A 26256-nucleotide genomic window follows, 5' to 3' on the forward strand; every position below is an offset into this window, starting at 1 on the left:
CACGTACTAATATACAGCTTCTCTATGCATCTTGCATTTGTCCAGCAAAAGCTAATTATTATCAGAGGTATTCTCATATAATGAAATCATATCAATATTATGTGAATCGGAATTAGAACTTTTTTTATTTGAATTAAAGTGTCTCGACGACATGGTCATTGACACGATGAGAGTATGATACAATATGAGGGTATTACAGGCACATTGAAAAACAGACATAGTCATGTCTACATAAAAAGAGCAAGAAGAAGAAGAATCTAAAGATATAAATCCCGTAATCCTATCTTTTTTTGTTTCTTTCATCGTATTTCTCAAAAAATATGTTTAATGAGAGACCGAAAATCGCTAAAGCATATGAAGCTTTAATTTTTCCAACATGTCATTTGTATGCATCTGTAAAAACTAAGTCGACAGCTGCATCGCGTTAAAATTTAAATTATATACCCATAAAAGGTTATGATTTTTAGAACTAATATTTTTTTAAGATCTCAGTGCACTAATAGGTGAAAAAGGTTACTTAACAGACCACATTAGTATCTTTTCACTATAGAAATAATTCTATCTTTAAATCTGTAATTTGGCGTCGGGGACTTAATTGGCTTCTACGACTATAAAGTGTTACTGTTTTCTCGTTTTTGTTTGTTTGTGTTATCGGTGATTGATTTTTATAGTTATTTTCTCTATGATATTTTTTTTTTATTTTGTATTTCTATATGAATCTGGTTCTTTATTGTTATACTTTATAATAATAATATTGGTGGAATCATATTTTATAAATTTTACGTTTTAATTTAGGATTGGGTATAAAAATGTTACATATAAGCACTCTTCTTCTTCTTCTTCTTAAACATTTTAAATATATTTTGAGTTATCCTTATTCTCTGCTATAAAGACCACTATAGCACAGTTTAACTTTTTCTGTATTTATGTATCGTAGGTAGAAATTGTTTATTTTATTTCTGATGTTAAAAGAATACTATTTGTTTTAATTCGACGAGAATTATTTAGTTGTATAATAAGTTGATGGTTTTTAAAGGAAGCCGATTTCGGATTTTTGGTGGGAAGGAGGCCTCCATAGAAGATCATCCATGGATAGTTTCACTTCAGGTCCCGTCTTTAGGTCACTGGTGCGGTGGGTCTCTGATAAGTGAAGAATGGGTAATCACAGCTGCACATTGTTTTATGCATGAAAAGTAAGTTTAAAGACATAATTATAGACTAAATAAGTATATCTATTATAATATCTACTGGTAATTATAAGAACAAAATATTAGGTGGGTCTCTGATAAGTGAAGAATGGGTATTCACAGCTGCACATTGTTTTATGCATGAAAAGTAAGTTTAAAGACATAATTATAGACTAAATAAGTATATCTATTATAATATCTACTGGTAATTATAAGAACAAAATATTAGTCTTATTAAACAATTGTAAATATTCAAATTCAAATAAAATTTTCTGTTGTTTTTATTAAGTTGAAAAAAAGCTATAAAAATATTTTTTAACATCATTCCTGGGTAGAGTTTAGTGGAACATATATTATTTATATGTTAATTGAACCTAATCTTGGTTTAATTTTTTATACCGATAAATTATATTGCTACATTAGTTTAAATGACAAATGGTTTTTTCTAAATATAGCTGTTAATTTCCCGTATTTATTAATTTACCAACTTAGATGTTTCGGTTTTGCATTTTTTCAACTTTTTTTTAAACCATATATAATATCAAGACTTTCGAAACTAACTGAATGCTGTCTTTGGCATCTGTCTATTACGAATTGATTTGTACTTTTTTATTTGTTCTAAATAGTCCATATAATACGTTCTGTCTGATAAACTGCGTTAGGCTTTCACGGCCATCGTCTAACTTGTTAAACTGTTTGTTCGGGCTGTTAGGCCGTTGTCTTCTGAGATTAGTTTTCGACGTTTCGCCAACACTAGGTCTGGTGTTGCCAACACCAAACTGACTGTTCAGTTTCAGGTTACAAGCGAAGCAGTATCATCTCCAGAAGATGCCAACCTCTAGTGTTGGCGAAACGTCGAGAACTAATCTCAGAGTACAACGGCCTAACAGCCCGAACAAACAGTTTAACAATGTTCCGTCTGGTTTAATATTAAGATTTATTTGGGTACTATCTCTCCTTTGTTCTTTACATACAGTTATTACATCTAAGTTGTTTAGTTTTAATGAGATTCTACTATTAATGATTTAGTTATTAGAACTCACGTATCTTCTCATTTTTATTCTAACTTCTTTAGATCACTAAAGGTAGGGGAAACTGGGTAACAGTGAGACACTTTTTTTCATTTAACCATAAGACCACTTACCAACCACTAACTAACCTAACCTAACCTAACCTAACCTAACCTACTATGAAATTTATATAAACAAAATTTCTTCAGGACTGTACTCTCACATGCGTTCATTACAAAGGAAAAAATCAAGTTTAAAAATTGCTTGGTTTGTTTAGTTTGTATTTGACATAAATAAGGTCAAGTTGTCATTTGTTTCAGTGTTACCATTCATGGGTAACAGTGAGACATAAAGTGACAGTGAAAGGAAACATAAAAGAATAAAGTTACAGAATATTTACTTATGTGAAAAAAAAACAACTAAAAAACAAAATTAGGTTACAAAGTAGGTTTATTAAAAAAATATTTATTTAATAATGATCGGAAATAACGTACATTTATTAAATTGAAATTTATCTCGAATGGAAAAATGAATTTTGCCGTTTAGTATGACCATAACAAACTGGCCTTGACAATATGTTCAGAGTGATAATGTCTCATCAATGTCATCAGATTGATAATTAGATAGATAAATGTCCTTTACTGAAATTATGGCAATATCTGAAGCTGTGTGAAAGGAAAATTTAAAGTCAATCTTTTCATTTTTCCGCATAAAAGGGGCCTCCACCCTATTTGCATGTGTCACACAAGAAAGAAGCTTTCCGATATAGTAAACTGGTTTTGATTTAGTGTTTTCTGGTTTAAATTCTACCAGAACATAATCATAGACGTTAGGAGTTCTTGATAAATCTTTAAAAGCTGTTGGGTCTACTTCCGGTTTAAAATGTTTAGATGATGTATCAGAATGCCAATCTTTATCTGCTTCATCTTCATCACTCTCTTTTATCTTTCGCTTCAAACTTTTTGCTTTCTGCAAATCGATTGCCCCTATATTTTTTTACTTTTTATTTTGCCTTTCTTCCAGCTCAAATTTCTATGGAGTGTTAGTAGCTATCATGCTTTTTGATTTTCTTTGGCTTTTAGATGTTTCTTTTATAGGTTCAGCCTTAGGATATGTACGAATCTCTTTCGGAGTTATAAATCTATTTTTTCTCTAGCTTGCTCGTGAACTGGATCGCAAGAAGGCGTTTGGTTACCGATTGGCAACTGACGTCTATCAGTGACGGAGCATGGCAAAAGGTTAATGTCTGTGAATATTTTCCCGTCAAATGGATATATTCCACATTTTTCAAAGGCTGAGATAATATTTTCTGAAGTCATTGCTTTCTGGTACGCTTCGCCCATACAACCTACAGCTTCATAAATAGTAACTGGCTTTCCAGGATAATGCATTAGCCAGCTATCTATGGCAGCATTATAAGCCAAGCTGAAAGGCTTAAAAATACCAATATCCAAAGGCTGTAGCTTATTGGTTAAATGTGATGGAAAAGTGACAAAAGGTATTGCCATTTCCCTTAGCAAGATTTATAACCTGGATAGAGAGGTGACTCTCGAAATTGTCATAAAAAAAAGACTTGGATTTTGTTTTGAACTGGAGGTGTGTAGAATGAAGTGTTTCATTACTTTGAAAAATAGCTCAGAATTCATTCATCCGCACGGAGATGCATGTCTTAAAGTACCAGGTGGAGCACCAGCAATTATGTGCTCCTTAAAATGAACGCGTGGAAAAGCCATCGCAGGTGGTAAATGATTTCCTGCAGCACTTACAATTACACATGTTGTTACAAGCACGCCTTTTTCTCCACTCGTCACTTTATTGACTTGCTTTACTCCTTTTTCAGCTAAAACTTTCGATGATTGTTGTACAGTCACTGTGGCCGTTTCGTCGAGGTCATAAATACGTGTTCCGTTGCTAAATATTTAATTGCGTTTGATCGCATTGGATAAATTATCAAAAAACATACCTACGTTGTGCTTATTAAAGGATATAGTCTGTAATAGACTACATCCTCCGGGGGTTCTCAAAGTACTATTTGTGTTTCTTCTTATAAAATTTCGCATCCATACCTCTCCTGCCATTTTACTAAGGGACCATTGCAGAGGCGTCTTCAAATTGTTTGTGAATGCCAATATGTAATCCAGTTTTCTACAATCACTAAGGGGTAATCCATAAAACATCCTGCGAGCATTTAATAATGTAATCAGCCAGGATTTTTTCTTGATCGGTACTAAATATCTTATTTACTGCGTAGTTAGAGGTAGGTATATCGAATGAATCCGTCTTCACTGGACTTTTTTTGCATATATCTGAAAAAAATTAATATTGCAACTATTTGTAGAGCCTTACTAAGCACAATAAATTACCTAGTTAGGGTTTGGAAACTTATTTGTTCCTGTCTTGCTACAGATCTAATGCTGCGACCAGTTAGTACAGCTTCAACTGCCCTTCTCATGGTTTCTTCCGAGAATGTTTCATGATTTGTCTTCCTTAGTATATTTTTTGGCATTTTGAAAAGTTTTTTTAGGTATACTAGAAATTAAAAACAATTAATTAAAAAATGTAATTTTTTATACCGTCTGGGTAACAGTTAGATATCTCCATCTCACTGTAATCCATTTGCCACAAAATTTAAAAAATATTATTTTTATTATTATAAAACTTAGTTTGCATTGCTAAACTATGGCATCATGTAAACTAATCTAAACACAATGTCATAGTAATACTAAAAAAAATCCTAATTATTAACATGCTATATAAAAAAATTCTCAAAGTACCTGTATTATTTTACTTACTGCCCACCAAACACACTCAATCACGATAAATGCTAAACTGAAACTGCACGGCTGCCGAACATATTATAAATCAGTAACCTTAAATACAGCAAGCACGCACAAGTAATGATATCTACACGTGGAAAGTGTAGGGGAAACTGTTACCCAGTTTCCCCTACACATTATTTCAAAAAATTTTATTTCTACTGTATTTTTCTTGTCGAGATTCGACACAATTTACAATTTTAAGGATGATATAGCTGATAATTCTTACAAACTTCATAATATGTTACTCAATCTCCACACTAATTGATTGCACTACAATCCCGTTTTAACATGTAATGGAACGAAATCTCCCGCAATGATGCTAGTAACAGCTTGCTAACTGATCTTGACTTTCCTGAACTAACCAAACAAAATTGAAAATGACTCCACGTAAACAATCTTTCTCAAAAAAATCAACCCACATCCTGTTTATTAAAATCTTTACAAATCCCACCCAAATCACCAGCATCTCAAAAAGCAACATCTCAACCATCCACTACTCAACAATCTACCACACAAACAGAGTCGTGCACAGTCAAACCCCAAACATCAACAAACGAACATTTCATTTGCGTCAGCTGCAGCGACAACACTGAGGCCCAGACCAAATCCTAACATTACTAATTTAGGAAATAACCCTAATATCTTTAAATACTTAATCAAAGACATTCTAAAAGATTCCACTTCAAAAAATGCACTCTGTAAAAGTTCTAAGCCCACCTAAGAACTCTAGAATCAATGACTACTGAGGACATTCAACCTTAAATCCGACAGGCAACAGGTCAAACCGCCATAACAGTTATCAACCAAAAGAAATCACCAAACAACTCCCAAAATAACAAACCCTCAACATTCCTATTCTGCGTTGTTAATGTAGATACTGAATACTCCAGGAAAGAACTTACGAAAATGATCCAAGACCAAAACGTTATTCTAGCCAAACTTTGTAGAGTAAAATATATAAGTACTGATAAAGAGTCAAATTTCGTAAAATGCCCTACCACTTCACACAAAAAATACACCCATGGCATAAACTACGGTATATACATCAATGGATTCAAGCCGCACATCGAAAACGCTATAATCGCAACAGCCTGCACAAATGATCACAACATCCAAGAATGCAGATAACATTTCTTCATATGTTCAAACTGTCGCCAAAATTATAAATCAAGCGACTGTCGCACTCCAACCTCCCCAGAATTACCAGCCTACATACTCGCTATCATGTTTAGCCCCCATCAACTAAAAAATCAATTCGTCATTTCGACCTCAATTCTTCTTCTTTCAGTGCCTATTCGTTCCGAATATTGGCAATCATTCTGGCTATAATTATTTTATTGACTGATGCTTTAAATAGATTCGTTGTTGTTGTGGAGAACCATTTCCTCAGGTTCTTCAACCATGATATTCTCCTTCTCCCAATTCCTCGCTTTCCGAATACTTTACCCTGTAGGATTACCTTCAGTAATCTGTATTTAGTGCTGTTTCTCATTATATGTCCGAGATATTCCAACTTTCTCCTTTTAATGGTATACATCACCTCTCTTTCTTTGCCCACTCTTCGTAATACGGTCTCGTTGGTTATCTTGTCTGTCCATGATATCCTTAGAATTCGCCTGTATAGCCACATCTCGAAGGCTTCAAGTTTTTTCTCCATTGCTTCAGTTAGTGTCCAGGATTCAACTCCGTAATACAATATTGAGAAGATATAACATCGTAGGAGCCTTACTTTTATCTCCAGATTAAGATTGTGGCTTTTAAAGAGTTTGGCCATGTTATTGAATGCACTCCTAGCCTTCTCTATTCTACATTTTATTTCCTGTGAGTGATCCCATTGTTCATTTACTGTTGTTCCAAGATAGTTATACTGTTTTACTCGGTCAACTGGTGTATTATTGATAAGTAGTTGAGCGTCTCTAACTTTATTTTTGCTGATGATCATAAATTTAGTTTTTGTTATATTTACTTGAAGTCCAAATCTTTCACTTACTTCATTTACTTTGTTTATCAGTTGCTGTAAACTGTTCAAACTGTCTGCAAAAATAACGGTGTCGTCTGCATAACGGATGTTGTTTAGGCGTTCTCCATTTAGAAGTGTCCCATGTTCGCATTTTTCCAAGGCTTCACTAAATATTTCCTCTAAATATAGATTAAATAATATAGGTGAAAGTATACAACCTTGTCTAACGCCTCGTAGAATCTGGATCATTTCCATTGGTTCACCTCCAAAATTCGTTCTTATTGTGGCTGATTGGTTCCAGTATAAATTTTGTATTATACGCCGATCTTTATCATCCATTTGGGCTTTTGTTAGAATATCCATCATTTTTTGGTGTTGAACTGTATCAAATGCTTTTTGGTAGTCCACAAAGCAGGTGTAAATATCGCAAGTCCTCAATACATAAATCAAAAACATAATCACGCTCAGTACCATTGTACTGTTAAATATCCTAACGGAAACACGGGATCTGATTACAGAAATTATCAGCAACGTCATTGAAAAAATCTACGATTAATACTACCATAAATTAAGAGAGAATTATCTATCCTACAGGTTTGCGATTGGAAAGATACTACCTCAAAACTTGACTACAAAGAAGGTGGTAAATTCTAAAACAAACTTAAATTTCTGACAAAACAAAAACAAACCCAATGTTCTAATCTGTTTGTCCGCAATCAAATAGTCAGCTCCCTAGAACTGAACGCCGAAGCATTCAAAACCTCGCTTTAAAACAACTTTCAAATGAAGAAAAATCCAAACTTTTATCGTATTTTTAAACTCAATACAGAAGTCACAGAAATACTCTCACATTTGACAATCCAAGCCATGATACGATCACGGCATCCCTTACCGACAGAGAAACTAAGAGCTGTTGCCTAATAGAAGGCAAAAATAGCGCTTCGGGACCCGACAATATCAGCAGAAGGTATTGTTACGTAAAAATATGAGTCATAGTTTTAACCTTTAAAACATGTTTTTAATCTAATATGTTGTAGAGTTTACGAGAGGCCTCGATTTACCTGAGCGACCTTCCAGAAGCGATGCGAGGGAAATCCAGTTTGCTTTTACCGTTTCGCCATCGAAGGTTTTAGACTATTCGAGATAACGGCACTGGTATATAATAACGGAACTTTATTTGGAAGGGACAGTTAATTCTGAACCCGCGCTCGCGAATTTGTTACGTTCGCCTATAATAAATTATGTAATAATTAGTGGTTAATAAACTTATATAAATTATCGTGCCTTTTAATAAATTAAAGTAGGAACAAGATAATAAATTAGTAAAGACATTATAAATTAAAGACATAACAATTAATAAATTCACAACAAATGGTGTCAGAGTGAGATCGAACATAAATTAGACTTATAATAATAATACAAGTGAATATAAAATAAATTGTGAACATGGCTACGATTTATGAGCTCACAGTTACGGATTTAAGAAGGCATCTTGAAGATAGGGAATTAGCTTCTACCGGGAAAAAGGCTGATTTAGTTCAACGACTAAAGAACGCTTTAAAAGAAGAAGGTTTGGATCCGGAAACTTATATATTTGAAGACAAGCATATTGCTGTTATCTCGTCGATTTCGAAAGTTTCTGGTGACATCGCATCATTAGAGAACAAAGTTTCCTGTGACATCGCATCATTGGAGAATAAAGTTTCTGGCGATATTTCGAAAGTTTCTGGTGACATCGCATCATTGGAGAACAAAGTATCCGGCGACATCGCTTCATTAGAAAACAAAGTTGCTAACGAGATTTCTTCTCTGGAAAGTAAAGTTTCTGCTAACATCTCTAAAGTCACTTCTGAGATGTCTGCCCTCGACGATAGAATGTCTTCGTTAAAAGACCAAGTTGCTGCCGATATGTTGGCCTTCGAAGAAAAGATATGGAAAGAGATGGAAAAGAAGATGGAGGAAACAGGGACAGCAGAGAGAGGTAACAATCCGATTACAGTGGAGATAAAAGAAGACGAGACGAAATTTAAGTTGGAGACACGGCCGAAATTTGAAGGAAGTGGAGGTTCTATTCATGTTAAAGTCCCAACTTTCGACGGAAAATCATCATGGAACAACTACATGAAACAGTTCGAATCAGCCGCAAGAGCAAATGGATGGTCTGAAAAAGAAAAGGCTGTAAACCTGACTATCGCCCTTCGAGGAGATGCCTTAGATGTGCTTCAGACCATAGCCGTAGAGGAGACCGATAATTTCGAACAACTGAAGAAGAGGTTAAATATGCGATATGGCCACGAACATTTGGAGCATGTATATCAGTCACAGCTTAAAAATCGTAGACAGAAGAAAGATGAAGCTCTTCAAGAATATGAGGTAGATATTGCCAGATTAGTACGATACGCTTATCCAACAGCTCCCGAAGACATGATGGAAAAATTGGCCGTTCAAACGTTTATTGATGGTCTTCGTGATCATGAAATGCAGAGAACACTGCGATTAGCTCGTCACAAGACGCTGGTTGATGTCCTATCCGCCGCCCTCGAATACGAGTCAGCTACGCAGGCCTCTGGCGGGTACAGTAAAGTTAGGACTGTAAAAGAGGAAGGAGACGAAGATAAACTTGACCAGCTCTTTAATTTGATGAAAAGCATGACATGCAAGAAAAAGAAGACCATAAAATCAAGAAACTCACCATCAGGAAAACCAGAACGAGTCAACCTTAGGGGGGCAGCTTCGACCCGGAACTCTTCCAAAGACCCTCTTATACTAATAGCTTCTTTGAAATGTCGTGAAGATAGTGTATATGTAGATGGAGACATAAATGGTAAAAAGCATACGTTGTTGGTGGATACCGGAGCGACCAGAACCATCATACGCCCGACAGTTATAAACAGCCGAAAGAAACTGTTACCAACGAGGTTGCGACTTTGGACCGCTACAGGTGAAAATGCCAACATTCATGGAGAAATCCAGGTACAATTGGGAATTGGAGCAGAAAAGTTCGTCCATACTGTTATAGTTGCTGACATCGAAGAGGATGTTATATTAGGAATGGACGTAATGAATATGCATGGATTCCAATTGGATTTTAAGAATAAGGTAATCAAAGTTGGCAACGAGGAGGTATTTCTCCATCCACATAATGACAACACTGTGCAAGCAGCCATTACAGAAGATACAGTCGTGCCTGCAAGAAGCGAAACGATCATAGTAGCGCGGCTACAGGGATTTGTGGACGAAGGGAGACCTGTTATGATGGAGCCTTGGAACCACGACGATGAGGTTGGCCGTGGAATCATAATTGGAAAGGAATTGGTGACTTCGGCTAAGGAAATTCCTGTGAGACTTATCAATGTCAACGACTACCCAGTGACCATAAAGAAAGAGACAAAAGTAGGAACTTGTGTACCTGTGACATCCATAATCCGTCAGGCGACAACATCTGATAATTCCAACGATAAATTCGACCAAATGGTTGCAGTCGCAGGACAGTCTCTAAATCAGATGGAGAAAAGGAAATTAAGGGAATTTCTTCGGCAGTATCGCGATATTTTCGTACCGAAAGGAGGAAAGACGGGAAGAACTAGTGTTGTTAAGCATAAAATTGATACTGGTAATGCTAAGCCAATTCGTCAAACAGCTCGACGATTACCACAGGCGAAAAGAGAGGAAGCTGAAACGATTGTTCAGGAAATGAAGAAAGACGGGGTGATAGAACCTTCTACGAGCCCATGGGTCTCTCCGGTGGTCCTGGTTAAGAAGAAAGACGGAACGACGAGGTTCTGTGTGGATTACCGTTTGCTGAACAACGTTACCAAGAAAGATAGTTATCCTCTGCCTCGGATCGATGACACATTGGACACATTGGCTGGAAGTAAATTGTTTTCCACTTTGGATTTGAAGTCTGGATACTGGCAGGTAGAAATGGACCCAGTAGATAAAGAAAAGACAGCCTTCACCACAGGATCTGGATTGTGGCAATTCAACGTTATGCCATTTGGACTCTGTAATGCTCCTGCGACATTTGAGAGGCTTATGGAAAATGTGTTGAGAGGGTTATCTTGGAAAACATGCCTGGTTTATTTGGATGACATAATCGTCTTGGGGGAGACATTCGAAGATCATTTGAGGAATTTAGAAAACGTTTTTAATCGACTTAAAGCTGCCCAATTGATGCTAAACCCCAAGAAGTGCCAGCTATTTCAAGGTAAAGTCAATTATCTGGGTCATATAGTCAGTAAAGAAGGAGTGGCCGTGGATAAAGGAAAAATCGATTCCATTAAGGAATGGCCAAAACCAACTGACAAACATCAAGTGAGAAGTTTTCTTGGACTATGTACTTACTACCGGAGGTTTATTAAGAAGTTTGCAGATATCGCTAAGCCATTAACGCGACTTACGGAGGAAGCAAGAGATTACCGCTGGGATACAGACTGCCAAAATGCCTTTGAGACCTTGAAAAAGCATTTAATAACAGCACCAATTTTAGGGTATCCACTGCCAGAAGGAGAGTTCATCTTAGATGCAGATGCAAGTAATGTGGGAATTGGAGGAGTGCTGTCTCAGATTCAAGGAGGACAGGAACGAGTCCTCGGATATTTTAGTAAAGTTCTTTCAAAACCTGAGCGGAATTATTGCGTCACGAGAAGAGAACTTCTGGCAGTAGTGAAATCAGTAGAGCACTTCTATCAATACCTCTATGGAAGGAAGTTTTTAATCCGAACCGACCATGCCGCCCTTAAGTGGTTGATGCAGTTTAAGAATCCAGAGGGTCAGATAGCCAGGTGGATCGAACGACTCCAAGAATACGATTTTAAGATTGAGCACCGAGCCGGAGTTAGCCACAGAAACGCTGATTCTCTTTCCAGACGGCCATGCCCAGCAGAGTGTCCCCACTGCAACAAAACGGAATCCAAGGAAGCAGCAGTGCTAAGAACGACGATTGTCAACGACGACTGGACGCCTACTAAGATAAGGGAAGAACAAGAGAGAGATCCAGTTATACAGAAAATCCGAAAATGGAAAGAGGAAAACCGTCGACCACCTTGGCAGGAAATATCAAACCTATGCTCAGTAGTTAAGACGTATTGGGCCCAGTGGGACTCATTTATCATCGAAGATGGCTTGCTTAAACGAGTCCTGGAAAATGATGACGGTTCAGAGAAGAGAAGACAGTTGGTGATCCCAAAGAGCAGAATAGCCGAAGTACTTCGTCAGTTACACGACAGTCCATCGGGAGGGCATTTTGGTGTAAGGAAAACCCTTCAGCGAATTCGGGAACGGTTTTATTGGATGAACAGTTCCGACGACGTAAAAGACTGGTGTAAGAAATGTACTATTTGTGCTACGAGTAACGGGCCTCACCGGAAAAGGAGAGCTCCTATGAGACAATATAATGTTGGAAGCCCGTTTGAAAGAATAGCTTTGGACATTGCAGGGCCATTTCCAGAAAGTGAAAATGGGGGCAAGTACATGTTGGTAGTAATGGATTACTTCACTAAGTGGGTCGAGATTTACGCACTTCCAGACCAGAAGGCCGCCACCGTTGCAGATAAGTTGATCCAAGAATATATCAGCCGATTTGGAGTGCCTTTGGAGATCCATAGTGACCAAGGCAGGAACTTCGAAAGTGATCTATTCCAAGGAATATGTGATAGACTAGGCATGAAGAAAACAAGAACTACCGCGTATCATCCGCAATCGGATGGTATGGTAGAACGAATGAATAGGACAGTTGGCAAGTATTTGACAAAGATGGTGTCCGATCATCAGCGAGACTGGGACCAATACCTTCCGTTCTTCACAATGGCCTACAGATCTGCTGTTAACGAATCAACGGGCCAGACACCAGCCAGAGTCCTATTCGGACGCGAAATGCGACTACCTTGTGATCTAGAATTTGGGTGTCGACCTGGAGAAGATGTAGCAGGTGAAGATTATGTGATCGAATTACGAAGAAGAATGGACGATGTACATGAGTTGGTCCGTTCCCACCTTCAGATCGCTAGCGACCGAATGAAGAAACGGTACGATACACAAGCCGAAAAGGGTTGCTTTAAGAAGAACGACAAAGTATGGCTGTATAATCCCAAGAAGCGAAAAGGTTGTTCTCCCAAATTGCAGCAGTTTTGGGAAGGTCCATACCTCATCATGGAGAAGATCAACGATGTCATCTACCGAATAAGCAAGATTCCGAGGGGAAAGCCGATGATAGTACACCATAACCGGTTGGCATCTTTCGAAGGTGACCACGACGTAGATGAAGAAGTGGAAGTAAACCAAGTCCAAGATGTGTTTGACCTCACGTTTGAGGAATTCATGGGTGCCTATGGAGGTACCGGTAAAGCGAGACATGGTGTTACCACTGAAGAAAAGCAAGATCTACTCGAGCTCCCCGATGACTACTCGCTGGCCCTTACCATCCCGGCCAGTATCAAAGACGCACCAGGGTTGGCATCCGTCTTTCGAAGGAAGTTTGGTCGAGTTGCAGAACTTCAATGCCAAGTGCCAGCTCCCGGTAAAACCTTGAAACTCCAAGATGCATCACGTTACCTTTTCTACCTGGTAACAAAAGACACTGCCCGTGACCAACCTACCTACCGAGATGTATGGGAAGCCTTACTTCAATTGAGAGGGCACGTACTAGAGTCCGACGTGCAAAAGTTAGCCATGCCAAAGTTGGAGTGCCGCCAATTAGATTGGAGGGTTATCCGAAATATGGTGGAGGAGATCTTTAAAGACACCGAAGTCCAGGTGTTAGTCTGTTGCAATCCGCATAGTTACTGGTGCGGAGAGAAAACCGTCCCTTGTCATTTTTATACAACTGGAAGTTGTAAAAGAGGGTCCAGTTGCCGATACCAGCATACCGTTCCAGTTCTAGTCCCAACAAGGTTCCAGGAGGAACCATCTTTTGAGAGGGGGGCAATGTTACGTAAAAATATGAGTCATAGTTTTAACCTTTAAAACATGTTTTTAATCTAATATGTTGTAGAGTTTACGAGAGGCCTCGATTTACCTGAGCGACCTTCCAGAAGCGATGCGAGGGAAATCCAGTTTGCTTTTACCGTTTCGCCATCGAAGGTTTTAGACTATTCGAGATAACGGCACTGGTATATAATAACGGAACTTTATTTGGAAGGGACAGTTAATTCTGAACCCGCGCTCGCGAATTTGTTACGTTCGCCTATAATAAATTATGTAATAATTAGTGGTTAATAAACTTATATAAATTATCGTGCCTTTTAATAAATTAAAGTAGGAACAAGATAATAAATTAGTAAAGACATTATAAATTAAAGACATAACAATTAATAAATTCACAACAGTATTTTAAAGAACTTCCTAACAAAATTATCCCTCTTCTAACAAAAACTATCAATGCTTATCTTAAAGTACTCATTTTCCCACTCCTTGGAAAGTGAAGAATTCAATAATGTTACCCAAATCGGGTAAACCTCGTAACGATGTAAAATTTTACAGACCCATCTGTCTAATTAACACACTAGGAAGGGTTCTTGAGTATATCCTTAAGGAGAAACTAAATGATTTTTTCTAAACTCACAAACATCTCAAAATTTCAATGTGGATTATAAGCTGGTGAAACTACACAAAATTCATTGATAGACTTTACAACCAGAGTCATTCAAGCCATAAACAATAACTCCATCGCCATAGCTACAAAGGTTCTGGGAGCTGGGAAGCTGAAGTTCCCCAAGGCTCAGTGCAAGCACCACAGTTATTTCTCTACGTAGGTGATACGGCTTTTCTCACAACATCGAGAACATACTATCCTGAGGAAACTTTTAGGAGAGCACAAACTCTACTTAACGGCATCGAAGATTGGTGCAAAAAGTAGAGAGTCCCACTAAACTCTGCAAAAAACAAAGAATTATATTTCGCAGCCCCACAACAGCAACCAAAATTAACAGAAATAATCATTACCAAATCCCCATGGAATTATTGAGAGAAAGGATCACTATCAGCCCGACAGCATCCCATTTTTTAGTTTCATTCAGAAGGACTCTCAACTAGAATCCTGATCTAAAGGAAACTTTAGATATGATTAGAAACAGAGCCCAACTCCTAAGATCACTTGCAGGAAGAATTGGCACAACAAAGATTTTTATACATATATACTTATAAAACCTATATTCTACACATTATAATGTAAGGCTAACTTATACTGCTTTCTAAAAAGTTATTAGAAACAAATAATTCCAACAGCAAAACGTAGAATTTTGCGTAAACTAAACTACAAAATGTGGAGATTCCCATCTAGTGAAATCTAGAACATTTTAAAAGTTGCAACCATACTCAAGAGAATAAATCCTCTTAACAGAAGCTTTACCTCCAGAGTCAATAAAGTCCCACTATCAAACACCCAAGAGACCCTTAAAAGTTCCTATTCTTCTCTTGGCCACGTACGAACTCATAAGTCAAAAAACAAAAAACTTTATCTTTCATCCATTCTAATCAAATCACAGTTCTAATGCAATCCTGCATTGACAACCTCCCTAATTAATACGCTGACATCCCTAAGGCTACTTTGCTTTCTTTCCATACCTATCTTCAATCAAATCCTTCTTTCTTTTCTTGCCACGGACAGGGGAAGATTGATTTTTTGCGGTTTCGCAATCTCACTTCTCACTGATGCCTGTCCGTCCCCCGAGGAAATAGACGCAACTTTGTCTGACTCGACATTAATTGGAACTGTCTATAGAACTCCGACGAGGTCTGCAATTTTAGTGCAATACGCTATTTCTGAAATTGTTCGTAGACGTATTAACGGCTTTCAGGAACAATGGTCACTAGAGAACACAGTTTTCGTCATCGTCGAGAGAGCATACAACACATACACACACAAACACAATGTATACAAACACACTTTGGCATAACAATGAAAGGGGTCCTCTTTCACTAAACCTAACGTGACCTCGCCGTTAACGCAACTAGCCGATAAACTTCATTCGCTTAGCTCGGGCATATTTTGACAGATTCATTGTCGGAAACCTACAACACAACAATTCCTATTTCTCAGTATTAATAGCTAAAGTATCCTACTATTGCATACTACTTTGTTTAAAAAAAAAAGAATTATTCTAAATAGTGGAAGTGTATACTAAACACATCAAATTTTGGGTAGTATAATTTAAAAAATATATTTTAGTTGTTATAATTTAACATAAATATTTATTATATGGTGCAGATAAATATATATTTATTGTCGGTAATTCGCAAAGTTCTATTTTATTTACTATTTAGTTTGTTTACTTTTAATATTGGCTATACGTACGTGTGCTTGGTTGTATAGTAATTTCTAGCCACTTTTAGTCTGTCAAAAAGTAACTAACTTCGCAAAAAAATAATTACTAAATTCACTAGACAGTTCGGACTGGGAATAGCGAACCGAGTATAACAGAATTTTAGTGCAATACACTAGTTCTGAAGTCGGCTGGAGACGTAAAAACGGCTGACTGAACAATAGCAATCAACGAAATGTCCATCAATATCATGCCTTTACACACACTCTCATACGCTGATTTGTGGCAGGTCTGTCTCTGGAAAGCTGACGAGGTCTGTCCATTAACGCAATCAGCCAACAACGGAATTTTAGTGCAATATACTAGTTCTAAAGTTGGCTGAAAACGTAAAAACGGCTTGCAGGAACAATAGTAACTAGAGACTTAGTTCTTGTCACACTCAAGCCTATTCACACACATACACAACACACAGGCAATCTGAAAAGAACATCAAATTCCAGTCAGAACCTTTCACCTCTGATTTCGCCAACATTGGCTACATCTTAACAGTCTCCAATGTGCTTCACAATCCAACCGCCAAGACAACTTGCCCCTGAGACGTTTTTTTCGAAGCTTTTTACCTTTGTACATAAAAACCACATTCAAGACAAACCCCAAAAAGGATAAAAAACAGGTGTGGCAGTCCAATGGGACTGCCGGTAGAAGTTATACTTCTATATACGCGTTCGCCGTTAAAAATTTATATAGGAGTCAATCTGCACAATAATTACATATGTAATGCTATAGGTAAGAGAGAGCAGAAAGAGAAAAAGAATTAGTTATATAGGTATATGGTGCATCGTTTGCTGTATACAAACATTTGACCTGTAATAGGAGTATTGTAAATGAAGGATTGTATCAATATTTTAATGAAAACATATATTTTTATTTTTATATTTGTATAAAAGGAGTTGAATGCAAAAAAAATTTACACATACTCTGCAGTAAAATTTATTGTTTATTTTGTTTTTGATTAATATAAAAATTACAATACAATAAATACACTGTAACATAATTCAATATAATAATACAATATAAATTAAAATGTAATATTCATAAGTATTTAAAACTGCCAATATACATTTATAACTTACTTAACGAAGATAAAAATAAAAAACCAACAACTCGGATTATGTTGTAAATTTTCATTTTAGTTTAAAATTTATGTTTTTTGCGTATATTACATATATTTAATAAGATTAACGTGAGGTTTTTAAATATTTCAAAAATAAAAAAGGAAATTCATAATTGGGATTCGAACTCACAACCACCAGCGTATGAACCAAACACGTAAAGGATTTGCCAATTAGACATGACACTAACGGATTTCAAAATTGACAGTTCTCGGTAAAACAGTGATTATTTTAAAAATAATTATAAACGTTTAATTTTAAATAATACAAAACATATCACATAAATAATAATATTAATACATATTATATTATATATATTATATATACAATATATAATATTAAATATAAATATATACAAAACGAACATTTTTATTCTCAAGAGAGGAAGAGAGAGAAAATATATCTTTTGTCTCTCTCTTACTCATTATCTTACATGTAATGGTTTCACAGATTCACTCTCATGCAAATTTCCTACGCCGACCGTGCATATAGAAGCATAACTTCAAAAATATTTACATGCAATGAACTCTCGAATGAACATTGGATGTCGAGTACAGTGGAACCTCGATTATCAGTCTCTCTATTAACCGTCACCTCTGTTAACCGTCAGGGTCCATACATAAGTTATATTGACTACATCAGTAAAAATTTAGTCATCAATTCATTTTGTTTAAACATTACGATAAGCCAAACGAAATTCGTTGAAATGTACATGTGCAGTTATGACACCACCGCATTTTTTTCTGTAAATAATTTTTGTTCTTATTCGGGGCTCTGGATTAAATTTGAATTTAAATAGGTAATGATAAATGATAGCGTGCTTTTAGAGTTATATTTTTAGAATCGCAAGTCAAAAATAAAAACGCACAGCACAATAATTATTACAGTCAATATCTGTGTGTCATCATAATTCAGTTTGATTCAAATTCGAACATTGATTGTGTCACTTAGTCGTTTGATCAATTAAGTTTTGAAAAATGAATCCTTCCACATCTGGAGCATCAAAAAGAAAACGTGTAGTTTTGTCAATTGAAAAAAAAAATAGAAATTATTGCAGAACTAAAGAAAGATATTTCTGCTGTCGCATTGATGTCGCAAAAAGTATGATGTTCCGAGAACAACAATCCATGAGTTTCGACACGGCTCTGTATTTCTGGTTCATTTAAAAAAGAACCAAAGCTATTCCTTTGTCTGGACCAATTGTTGGCGAAAAGGCGTTGTTTTTCAACATGAAATTGAATGGCGATCCTTCATTCAAAGAAAGCAGCGGTTGATTGGAAAAGTTCAAAAATGCCACGGTATACAGGAACTGAAAATCGAAGTTGAAAAATTGAGCGCCGCAAGTATTGAAGTCGTTGAAGAATATAAAAGAAAGTTTCAAGCTATGATCGATGAATATGGTGTGACACGCGATCAAGTGTTTAATGCGGATAAAACTGGTTTAAACTACAAAGCATTGCCAACGAAAACAGTTACTACACTTTCTAAAAAATATGCGCCCGGATTTAAAACGCAAAAGCAACGAATCACAGCAATGATGTGTTCAAATTCAAGTTGTGAGCATCGTCTTCCTTTATTATTGATCGGTACATCAAAAAACCACGTTGTTTCAAGGGCATAAATATGAACGCGCTTTCCGTTAACTGCTACGTACAACATAATGCATGGATATCCCAGGAAATATTCGCTAACTGGTTCAAAAAGGTATGTACTGCAAACCAAAATTTGTTTAGATATTTTTCTAAGGTCTTGTTTTTCGGACATTCGACAATACTTGCAAGCAAAAAATTTTGCCACCAAAGGTGATTCTCATTTTGGACAATGCACCTACCCATCCTGAAGCCGGTATACTGCGAAGTGACGATGGAAATATCACGTGCTCTTTTCTGCCTGCGAATAAAAGATCATTGATATAGCCAATGGATCAATTGGTCCCTAAAACATTTAAAAAAAGACACAGAAAATTTTTTTTTCAAAACCTAGTTATAGAAGAGGAATATTCTTTGCCAGAATACTGGAAAGCATACAATTTAAAACACGCAGTCGACAATGCTGTTAATGCTTGGGCTGATGTTTCGGAAGTAACGCTGAAAAGAGCGTGGAATAAATTATGGCCTGAATCAACTCAAGATGAAAATGCCCCGTGACATCCTAGCGTGATGCGGTAACAAATGAAGTTATGGCTGAATCAACTGTTTTATTTTCGTTGCCTAAAGATGACATAAACGAATGGTTAATTTGTGATAAGGACGCAAACGGCTATCGATTGCTGACAGATGATATAATCGTTGAAATGGCAACAGAGGCGGACGAAACTGATTCAGAAGCTGACACAGACTTTGACGGTGGCGATGTTGATGATGCTATTGCAACTCACAAAGATTTGCGTAAAGAAGCTAGAGAAGCTGCATTGCACATACAACAATTCATCGAGTGGTATTCTCGGTAAGAAGAAGCAAATAAGGTAGATTTGATGATTTTACGCCGATTAAGAAATTCAGCCATTGCAAAATGTAAAGTACAATAAAACAAACAATAATTTCGGAATATTTTAAATCACATTGACTTCGACTGTACTAACATAAATTGCTCTTATATTGTCAAATAAAACATATAACTAAAATTTTAGAGTTATACTATGAATTTTTAATTTTTTTTTAATGTTCTGTTAACCGTCGTTTCGATTATCCGTCATACCCTTGGTCCGGTGCCCTGACGGATAATCGAGGTTTCACTGTATCTTTATTATGGTCTCATTTTCTTACTTACCTTGTGGTTTATGTTGTATATTCATTGTTTGTGTCATTTTAAGTTATTTTTGTAAATTATATTAAGTTACAACTATTTTTATTATTTTAGTTAAGACCTCTATTTGGAAAACAACCAATCTCCACCCTGGAAAATTTGCCGCAAATCGTAATTTTTTACCGTAGACATATTTGTAAAACCTGGAGCCACAAAATTCGTTATCCATAAACTTTGATTATTCAAAATTAGTTTTTCGTTGCCAGTTTCTTGGTATTAAAATACTCTTTTAAGTAAAGAAAAATATTTGGAGATTGGCTACTTTGCAACTAACAAGTGGATATTGGCCATTTTGAAATGAACAGACCAAGAGATTGGTTATTTTGTAGTAAAAACACAAATATTTAATAATAACAGTACTTAATACATTAAAATATTTATTAATACCAAAATTCTATACTCTTAAGACTTCGGATAAGCCAGTTTCGGATCATTTTGCCATTCTTCGCCGTAGTGACTTTCCAGTAGCTTCCTTGCGTCCTTTAATTTCTCTTTACTAATATTGGCCAAGTTCCCGACTCCTATTTCATTTGGATTAATGTTAATGGTCGATCTACCTTTTTTTAAAATACTTCTAAACAAACCGATGCTTGAGTTGTAGCTTTCGTCCCCTTTAACTAATACGACGTTATTTTGTTTTGTTGATCTTGCCAAACAAATCCTTTTTATTTTAGATATCTAAAAGTGCCAACTCTGCAGTGCTTTGAATGTAGACAATCCTTCGGTTTTCCAATCGTAGAACTTGAAATCCATGTTGGGGCGCTGCAAAGTTGTACTTTCAGATATTATTTTAAAATAGTCCTCAGGTGTCGGAATAACTTGCATCCTTTTAAGTTTTTTCTCGATCGTCCCAAACACCCTGTCTGATGGCAAGAAGGAATACCCTCGAACGGGATACACTATTTCAATATATTTTATGTTTTTTGGCGCTTGTATCAGCCAGCAACTTGCCATGGATAAAATTATTTGGTTCTTATTCTGGCCTCCACATCCGTCACACATTAATCTTACGACACTGATATCTTTTAAATCAGTGTTAGACAGCCTGTGATACATTGCTGAAGCCACTTGATTAGAGCCCTTGCCATACTCATCCTCTGACCATACATAGCTAAAACAATTTTCTTTCGTTAATGGAACTTTAGAATGTCCCACTACGATTGTTAAGTTATGTACATACAGCTGTCTGCTGTAGTACGCTGCTTGATCCGGGACTTTAGGCAGCGGAAGGTTTTTTTGCAAGTCAAAGGATAAAGTCAATAAATAAGGCTTAGATTCCTTCAATAATGCAAAAAAGGCTTTCGCTCTAAGCTTGTGAATTCTTTTAGCGGCCATGAAGGATTGCTTCACCGATGGTGTCGTTTCCTTTGAGATTTTTTTAGTGAGTGAAATACATGTCGAACACATGTCCGTCTGTGGCGCCTTAAATGAAATGTTAAATTTTCTATTAAAAATCATTCGAAAATATCATTTTTTTACCTGTCTCTCTGGTTTGGCTTGAGCGTTGTAAATTTTTCACAGTTTATTAATGCTCAGATCACCTGATGCATACTTGCGCTCACTTCGACCCCTACAGTAATGAGACTCCACGCATTTTATACTTTTAATAAATTCGACCACGCTCCTCAGTTTCTCTTTATATAAATGCGTTCGTTTGTCTCCTCCCCTTTTCTCACATGGAAGATTACTTTCCTCTCTTAAATTGTTCCTTATAGTTCGGAGTCGGCCCCTTGTGATCCTCATGGCATTAGTGAAAGTTTTTTGGCAAACGGGTAACTTGCCATCTGGACCTTTTATGAAACACTTGCATGTAGTTGTCTTATTACGATTTACTCCAGTTTTTGGGCGACGTCTGCGAACAGGGTTTAAATCTAGGAATTGCAGTATAATAGTATCTTGTTTAACTTTCTCTTCATTTTTATGAAAAGCTTTATAAAATGCCATCACATCCGCAATATTGAGTTTTGTGCACTGGTAGGCTCTCCCGTCATGCTTGCATGTTGGCATTTTAGGCGCCTTCGTTTCCCCATACCTACAAATAAATTAAATTCACATTCTATTCTAAATATCTGGTAATTATATGTAAATCATTTTTTGAATGTAAAAAAACAATGAAAATTATACATGTTCCCTGAATTTTAACAAAACTGCGAAGCATCTTGCACTCACGACAGACGACATTTTTTCTTCTATATAGATTTAAAAATATACTAACCTTAGCCGTTTTCTCACATTTCTCGCCCATTTCTCTGGTTGTGCGATTCTTTTTCTGCACTTTGTAGGCGTTAATACTTCTGGTGTTGTCTCCATTTATTATTAAAATTCAAAAACTTTAGAAAATAATGTTCGTTTTCTCAGCTTTGACACTAGTATGATTGCCATCTTAAAAATCACCGACCACGTGATACAATCCAGCGCTCTGATTGGTGCAGAGGGATATTGGCTGTTTTGAATCCTACACGACCTTGGAGAATGGTCGTTTTGAAACAACAATTAATTTTCTCTATTTAATTTCAATGGGAGTTTGGTAGTTATGATACGAAATTTATGCATAGCGGGATGCGTCTTTTTACAAGGAATCCAGTGGCGTATGCACGTCAGATTGCCCGAAAAGTGGAGATTGGTTGTTTTGCAAGTAGAGGTCTCAGTTATACTACTAATATATATATATATATATATATATATATATATATATATATATATATATATATATATATATCTATATTATGTTTACGTTTTATTAATGTACAGATGTTATGTTTTCTCTGTCTTACTCTGTGGATGTGGAAGTTAATCAATAAACCTCTAAAACAGTAAAAAATAGATGCTTTTGAAATGTATATATACTGATAGATGTTGAGAATTTCTAAGCATTTCTAAGCTCGATCAAAGACAGGAAAACACATTGGTCATGTGTTGAGAGGTAAAAGATAATAAATTAGTCCGAATCATATTAAAAGTTATATTAAAAAACTCATATTATAAGGTACTGTCATTGGGAACTGAAACATGGGCTTTTAAAAACATAGTTCACAAACTGTAAGTGACACAGAGAACTATGGAAAGGAGAATGCTCAACAATAAGCTTAGCAATAGCAAGTCCAATAAAGAAATAAAAAGACGAACAAAAGTTACAGATGTAATCCAAAAAATTGCCATGTTAAAATGGAAATGGTAGGACACATAGGAAAAATGGAAGACAGCCGTTGGAAGAAGCAAATTACAGAATGGAGATGGAGACCAAGAGAGAACAAGAGAAGTAGAGGCAAACCTTAAACTAGATGGACTGATGACATCAAGCGAATACCTGGTCACGAATGGATGTACAGAATAACTAACAAAAATGAATAGACACCAAAGGAAGGCTAACATTCGACAATGGATTGAATAGCTGTTGATAATGATAAGTTAAAATACAGGGCAAAAGATCGGTAGAAATATATCAGAACTCATGGTTAAAGGACCTACGGAGATGTTTTAACCGTTTATCCGCCGAAATCTTTCGAGCAGCAGTTGCCAAAGTTACAATTGCATTTGGATCTTCGAAAGGAGACGCAATAAGAAAAGTCTATTACTAAATATACGAATTTTTTCAGTTTTACTTTTTAATATTTTTCGTTACAAATTACTGAAACAAAATATTTTATGGTATTGGATACTTAATTAGAAAGAACAAGCAAGTCTCTTTTTAAAACGAATCTCTTTTTAAACGACTTTAAACTGCTACAGCAATAAACCAATATTACTTAGTAATATATAATATTAAAATAGTCTTTTTTAGTTTAAAGCCAGAGTCAATCATTGCTGGAACATCTAATCTTACTCGCTCAGATACTACCATAAAAATAGAAAATGTAATAATACATGAAAAATTCAGACCAAGAAGGTTTTACGATTATGATATAGCAATTGTTAAGGTAGGTATTATTATATGTAACATATATATATAAATATATATATATATATATATATATATATATATATATATATATATATATATATATATATATATATATATATATATATATTGATTTATAGTATCAGCAATCGGTCAGGAAATAAAACTGTATTTGTTCAGTCTCAATATTTCGTCACGACTTTGTGACTTCTTCAGGAGAAAACTGTAAATTTATTAGAATAATTAATTATTATATGTAAACAAAGTGAATATTTTAATACTTACAACTATAAGAATAAAAATTTAATTTTTTTTAGCATATCTAAATAAATGACATATTTGTTTGATTTTATTTAGGAGTTATGGTAACTGCAATATTTTATAGAGTGAATTCCCATTGTACAATTTTTAGTGAGTAGGTTAAAATAAACAATTACTATGACATACTGATTACATGATTACTATAATCCATATTATAAAGTGAAAAGATGAAATTAATAGTACAGAATTGAGAAAGAATCAGGAACACGATAAATTGATCTATAAAATGTAATTGGTATGTAGTCAGTTATTGCAATACTGATATTTACGAATGTAATAAAATTATAGGTACAGTTACTAGAGAATTACTAAGTTTGTGTTTAAATGTTAAAATCTATCATATTATAGTGTTTAGTATGTTGCAGTAGATATTACTTAAATGATTGGTGTCTGTCTTATAATTGATAGATTCAGGAGTTTTATTAATGTGTACCATTTCAAGGAAAAGCCGATTTTTATAATTATCAACTTGTTCCAAGATTTTCACATTATTAAAGTCAAAGTTATGTCCTGTCTTCAAGTGGTGGTTCAGTAAGGCACAAGAGTTTTTTCGTATGTTACAGTCACTTTTGTGTTGAGTGACACGCTGTTTAAGCCAGTGATTCCCAACCTGGGGGCGATCGCCCCCCGGGGGGCGATTTGAGATATTCAGGGGGGCGATAGAGCGAAGGGGGCGATATGGAGGGCGACAGAGAAAAGGGCGCGATGAGGGGGGCGTTTAGCATCCGGAAAACGAGAAATGGGTAATTGAGAAAAATAAGAAAAGAGAAAAAAATATAATACTTTCGATCGGATATCCATAGGATAATAAAAAGTAAATATATGTACACCAATGCAGGTAATAATAACACAAACATCTCGTCTAGTCACAGATCTTGTCGAACACGAGGCATCACAATATTAAAATCATTATTAGTCACAATGTTAGAATTCGGACAGAGATGTCGACGCGTGGCAATATAATTATTTATTGAGAATTGCAAGATAGTGTTTTTATTCTTTGCCTTCTCAATAAGTTGTAATTAATTACTCTTTTGTTTTGCTCTCAAAATGTCAGCACCTAAAAAAAGTGCCGGCAGTACTCAACGGAGAATTTGAAATATGGATTCATTAAATTGCCAGGAAATAAGAATCTACCATTGTGTCTTATTTGTGCAAAATCTTTGTCAAACGAATCCATGAAGCCCCCTCGTCTTGATCACTTGAAGAGGATTCATCCAGAGAAGTCAGACAGACCCGTCCAATATTTTGCGGTGAGTAAAAGTCTTTTGTTTGTAGGATGTAATTTTTCCATGTACAGTTACAATCATTGAATAGTTTACAGACTTACGTATTTAGGAGCCTATTTTTTAAATTTTTAAATTATAATTATTTTTACTTTCTATTACCAAAAGTCAGACTGAAAGAAAACCTTTTTTAAACTTTATTACCATTACTTATAATAATTAAAGTGAATGTGTATTTCTTTCGTTTACAGGAGCTTAAGGCAAAGTATGAAAGGCGAGTTATTGTTGGGTCATTGATTACAAAAGCTACCAAGAAAAACGACAAGGGTTTACTAAAAAGTGGCAAGCCGCACACAATTGGAGAAGAACTCATCCTCCCAGCTGTCAAAGAGATAGTTGATACTATGTTGGTACCCAGTCAGGCCAGCCAAGTAACAGATGCAGTTCCTCTGATGTTCTCTGCAACAAATTGAAAAGCAGAGAGTTTACTGTGCAACTTGAGGAGAGTACCCTGAGTGACAGCATAGCTTTGCTGCTGTCATATGTCCGATTCATTGATGACAATGGAGAAATGGCCGAGGAAATGCTATTTGTTAGA

General features: G+C 35.8%; 2 protein-coding genes across 2 annotated transcripts in view; one reads left to right on the top strand and one right to left on the bottom strand.

Moving 5' to 3' along the window:
- Positions 1-26256, bottom strand: part of LOC140442663 (GTP-binding protein Di-Ras2) — a 1562201-nt gene that overhangs the window by 983503 nt on the left and 552442 nt on the right. The window lies entirely within an intron of this gene.
- The window catches only part of LOC140442661 (trypsin-1-like), an 84294-nt gene that overhangs the window by 3548 nt on the left and 54490 nt on the right, over positions 1-26256 (top strand). The window contains exons 2-3 of the mRNA XM_072533656.1: positions 1037-1193; positions 23995-24130. Of these exons, the coding sequence (XP_072389757.1) occupies positions 1037-1193; positions 23995-24130 (293 nt within the window). The remainder of the gene's footprint in view (positions 1-1036; positions 1194-23994; positions 24131-26256) is intronic.

Source organism: Diabrotica undecimpunctata, chromosome 6 (genome assembly GCF_040954645.1).
Source record: "Diabrotica undecimpunctata isolate CICGRU chromosome 6, icDiaUnde3, whole genome shotgun sequence".
NCBI classification, from domain to species: Eukaryota; Metazoa; Arthropoda; class Insecta; order Coleoptera; family Chrysomelidae; genus Diabrotica; species Diabrotica undecimpunctata.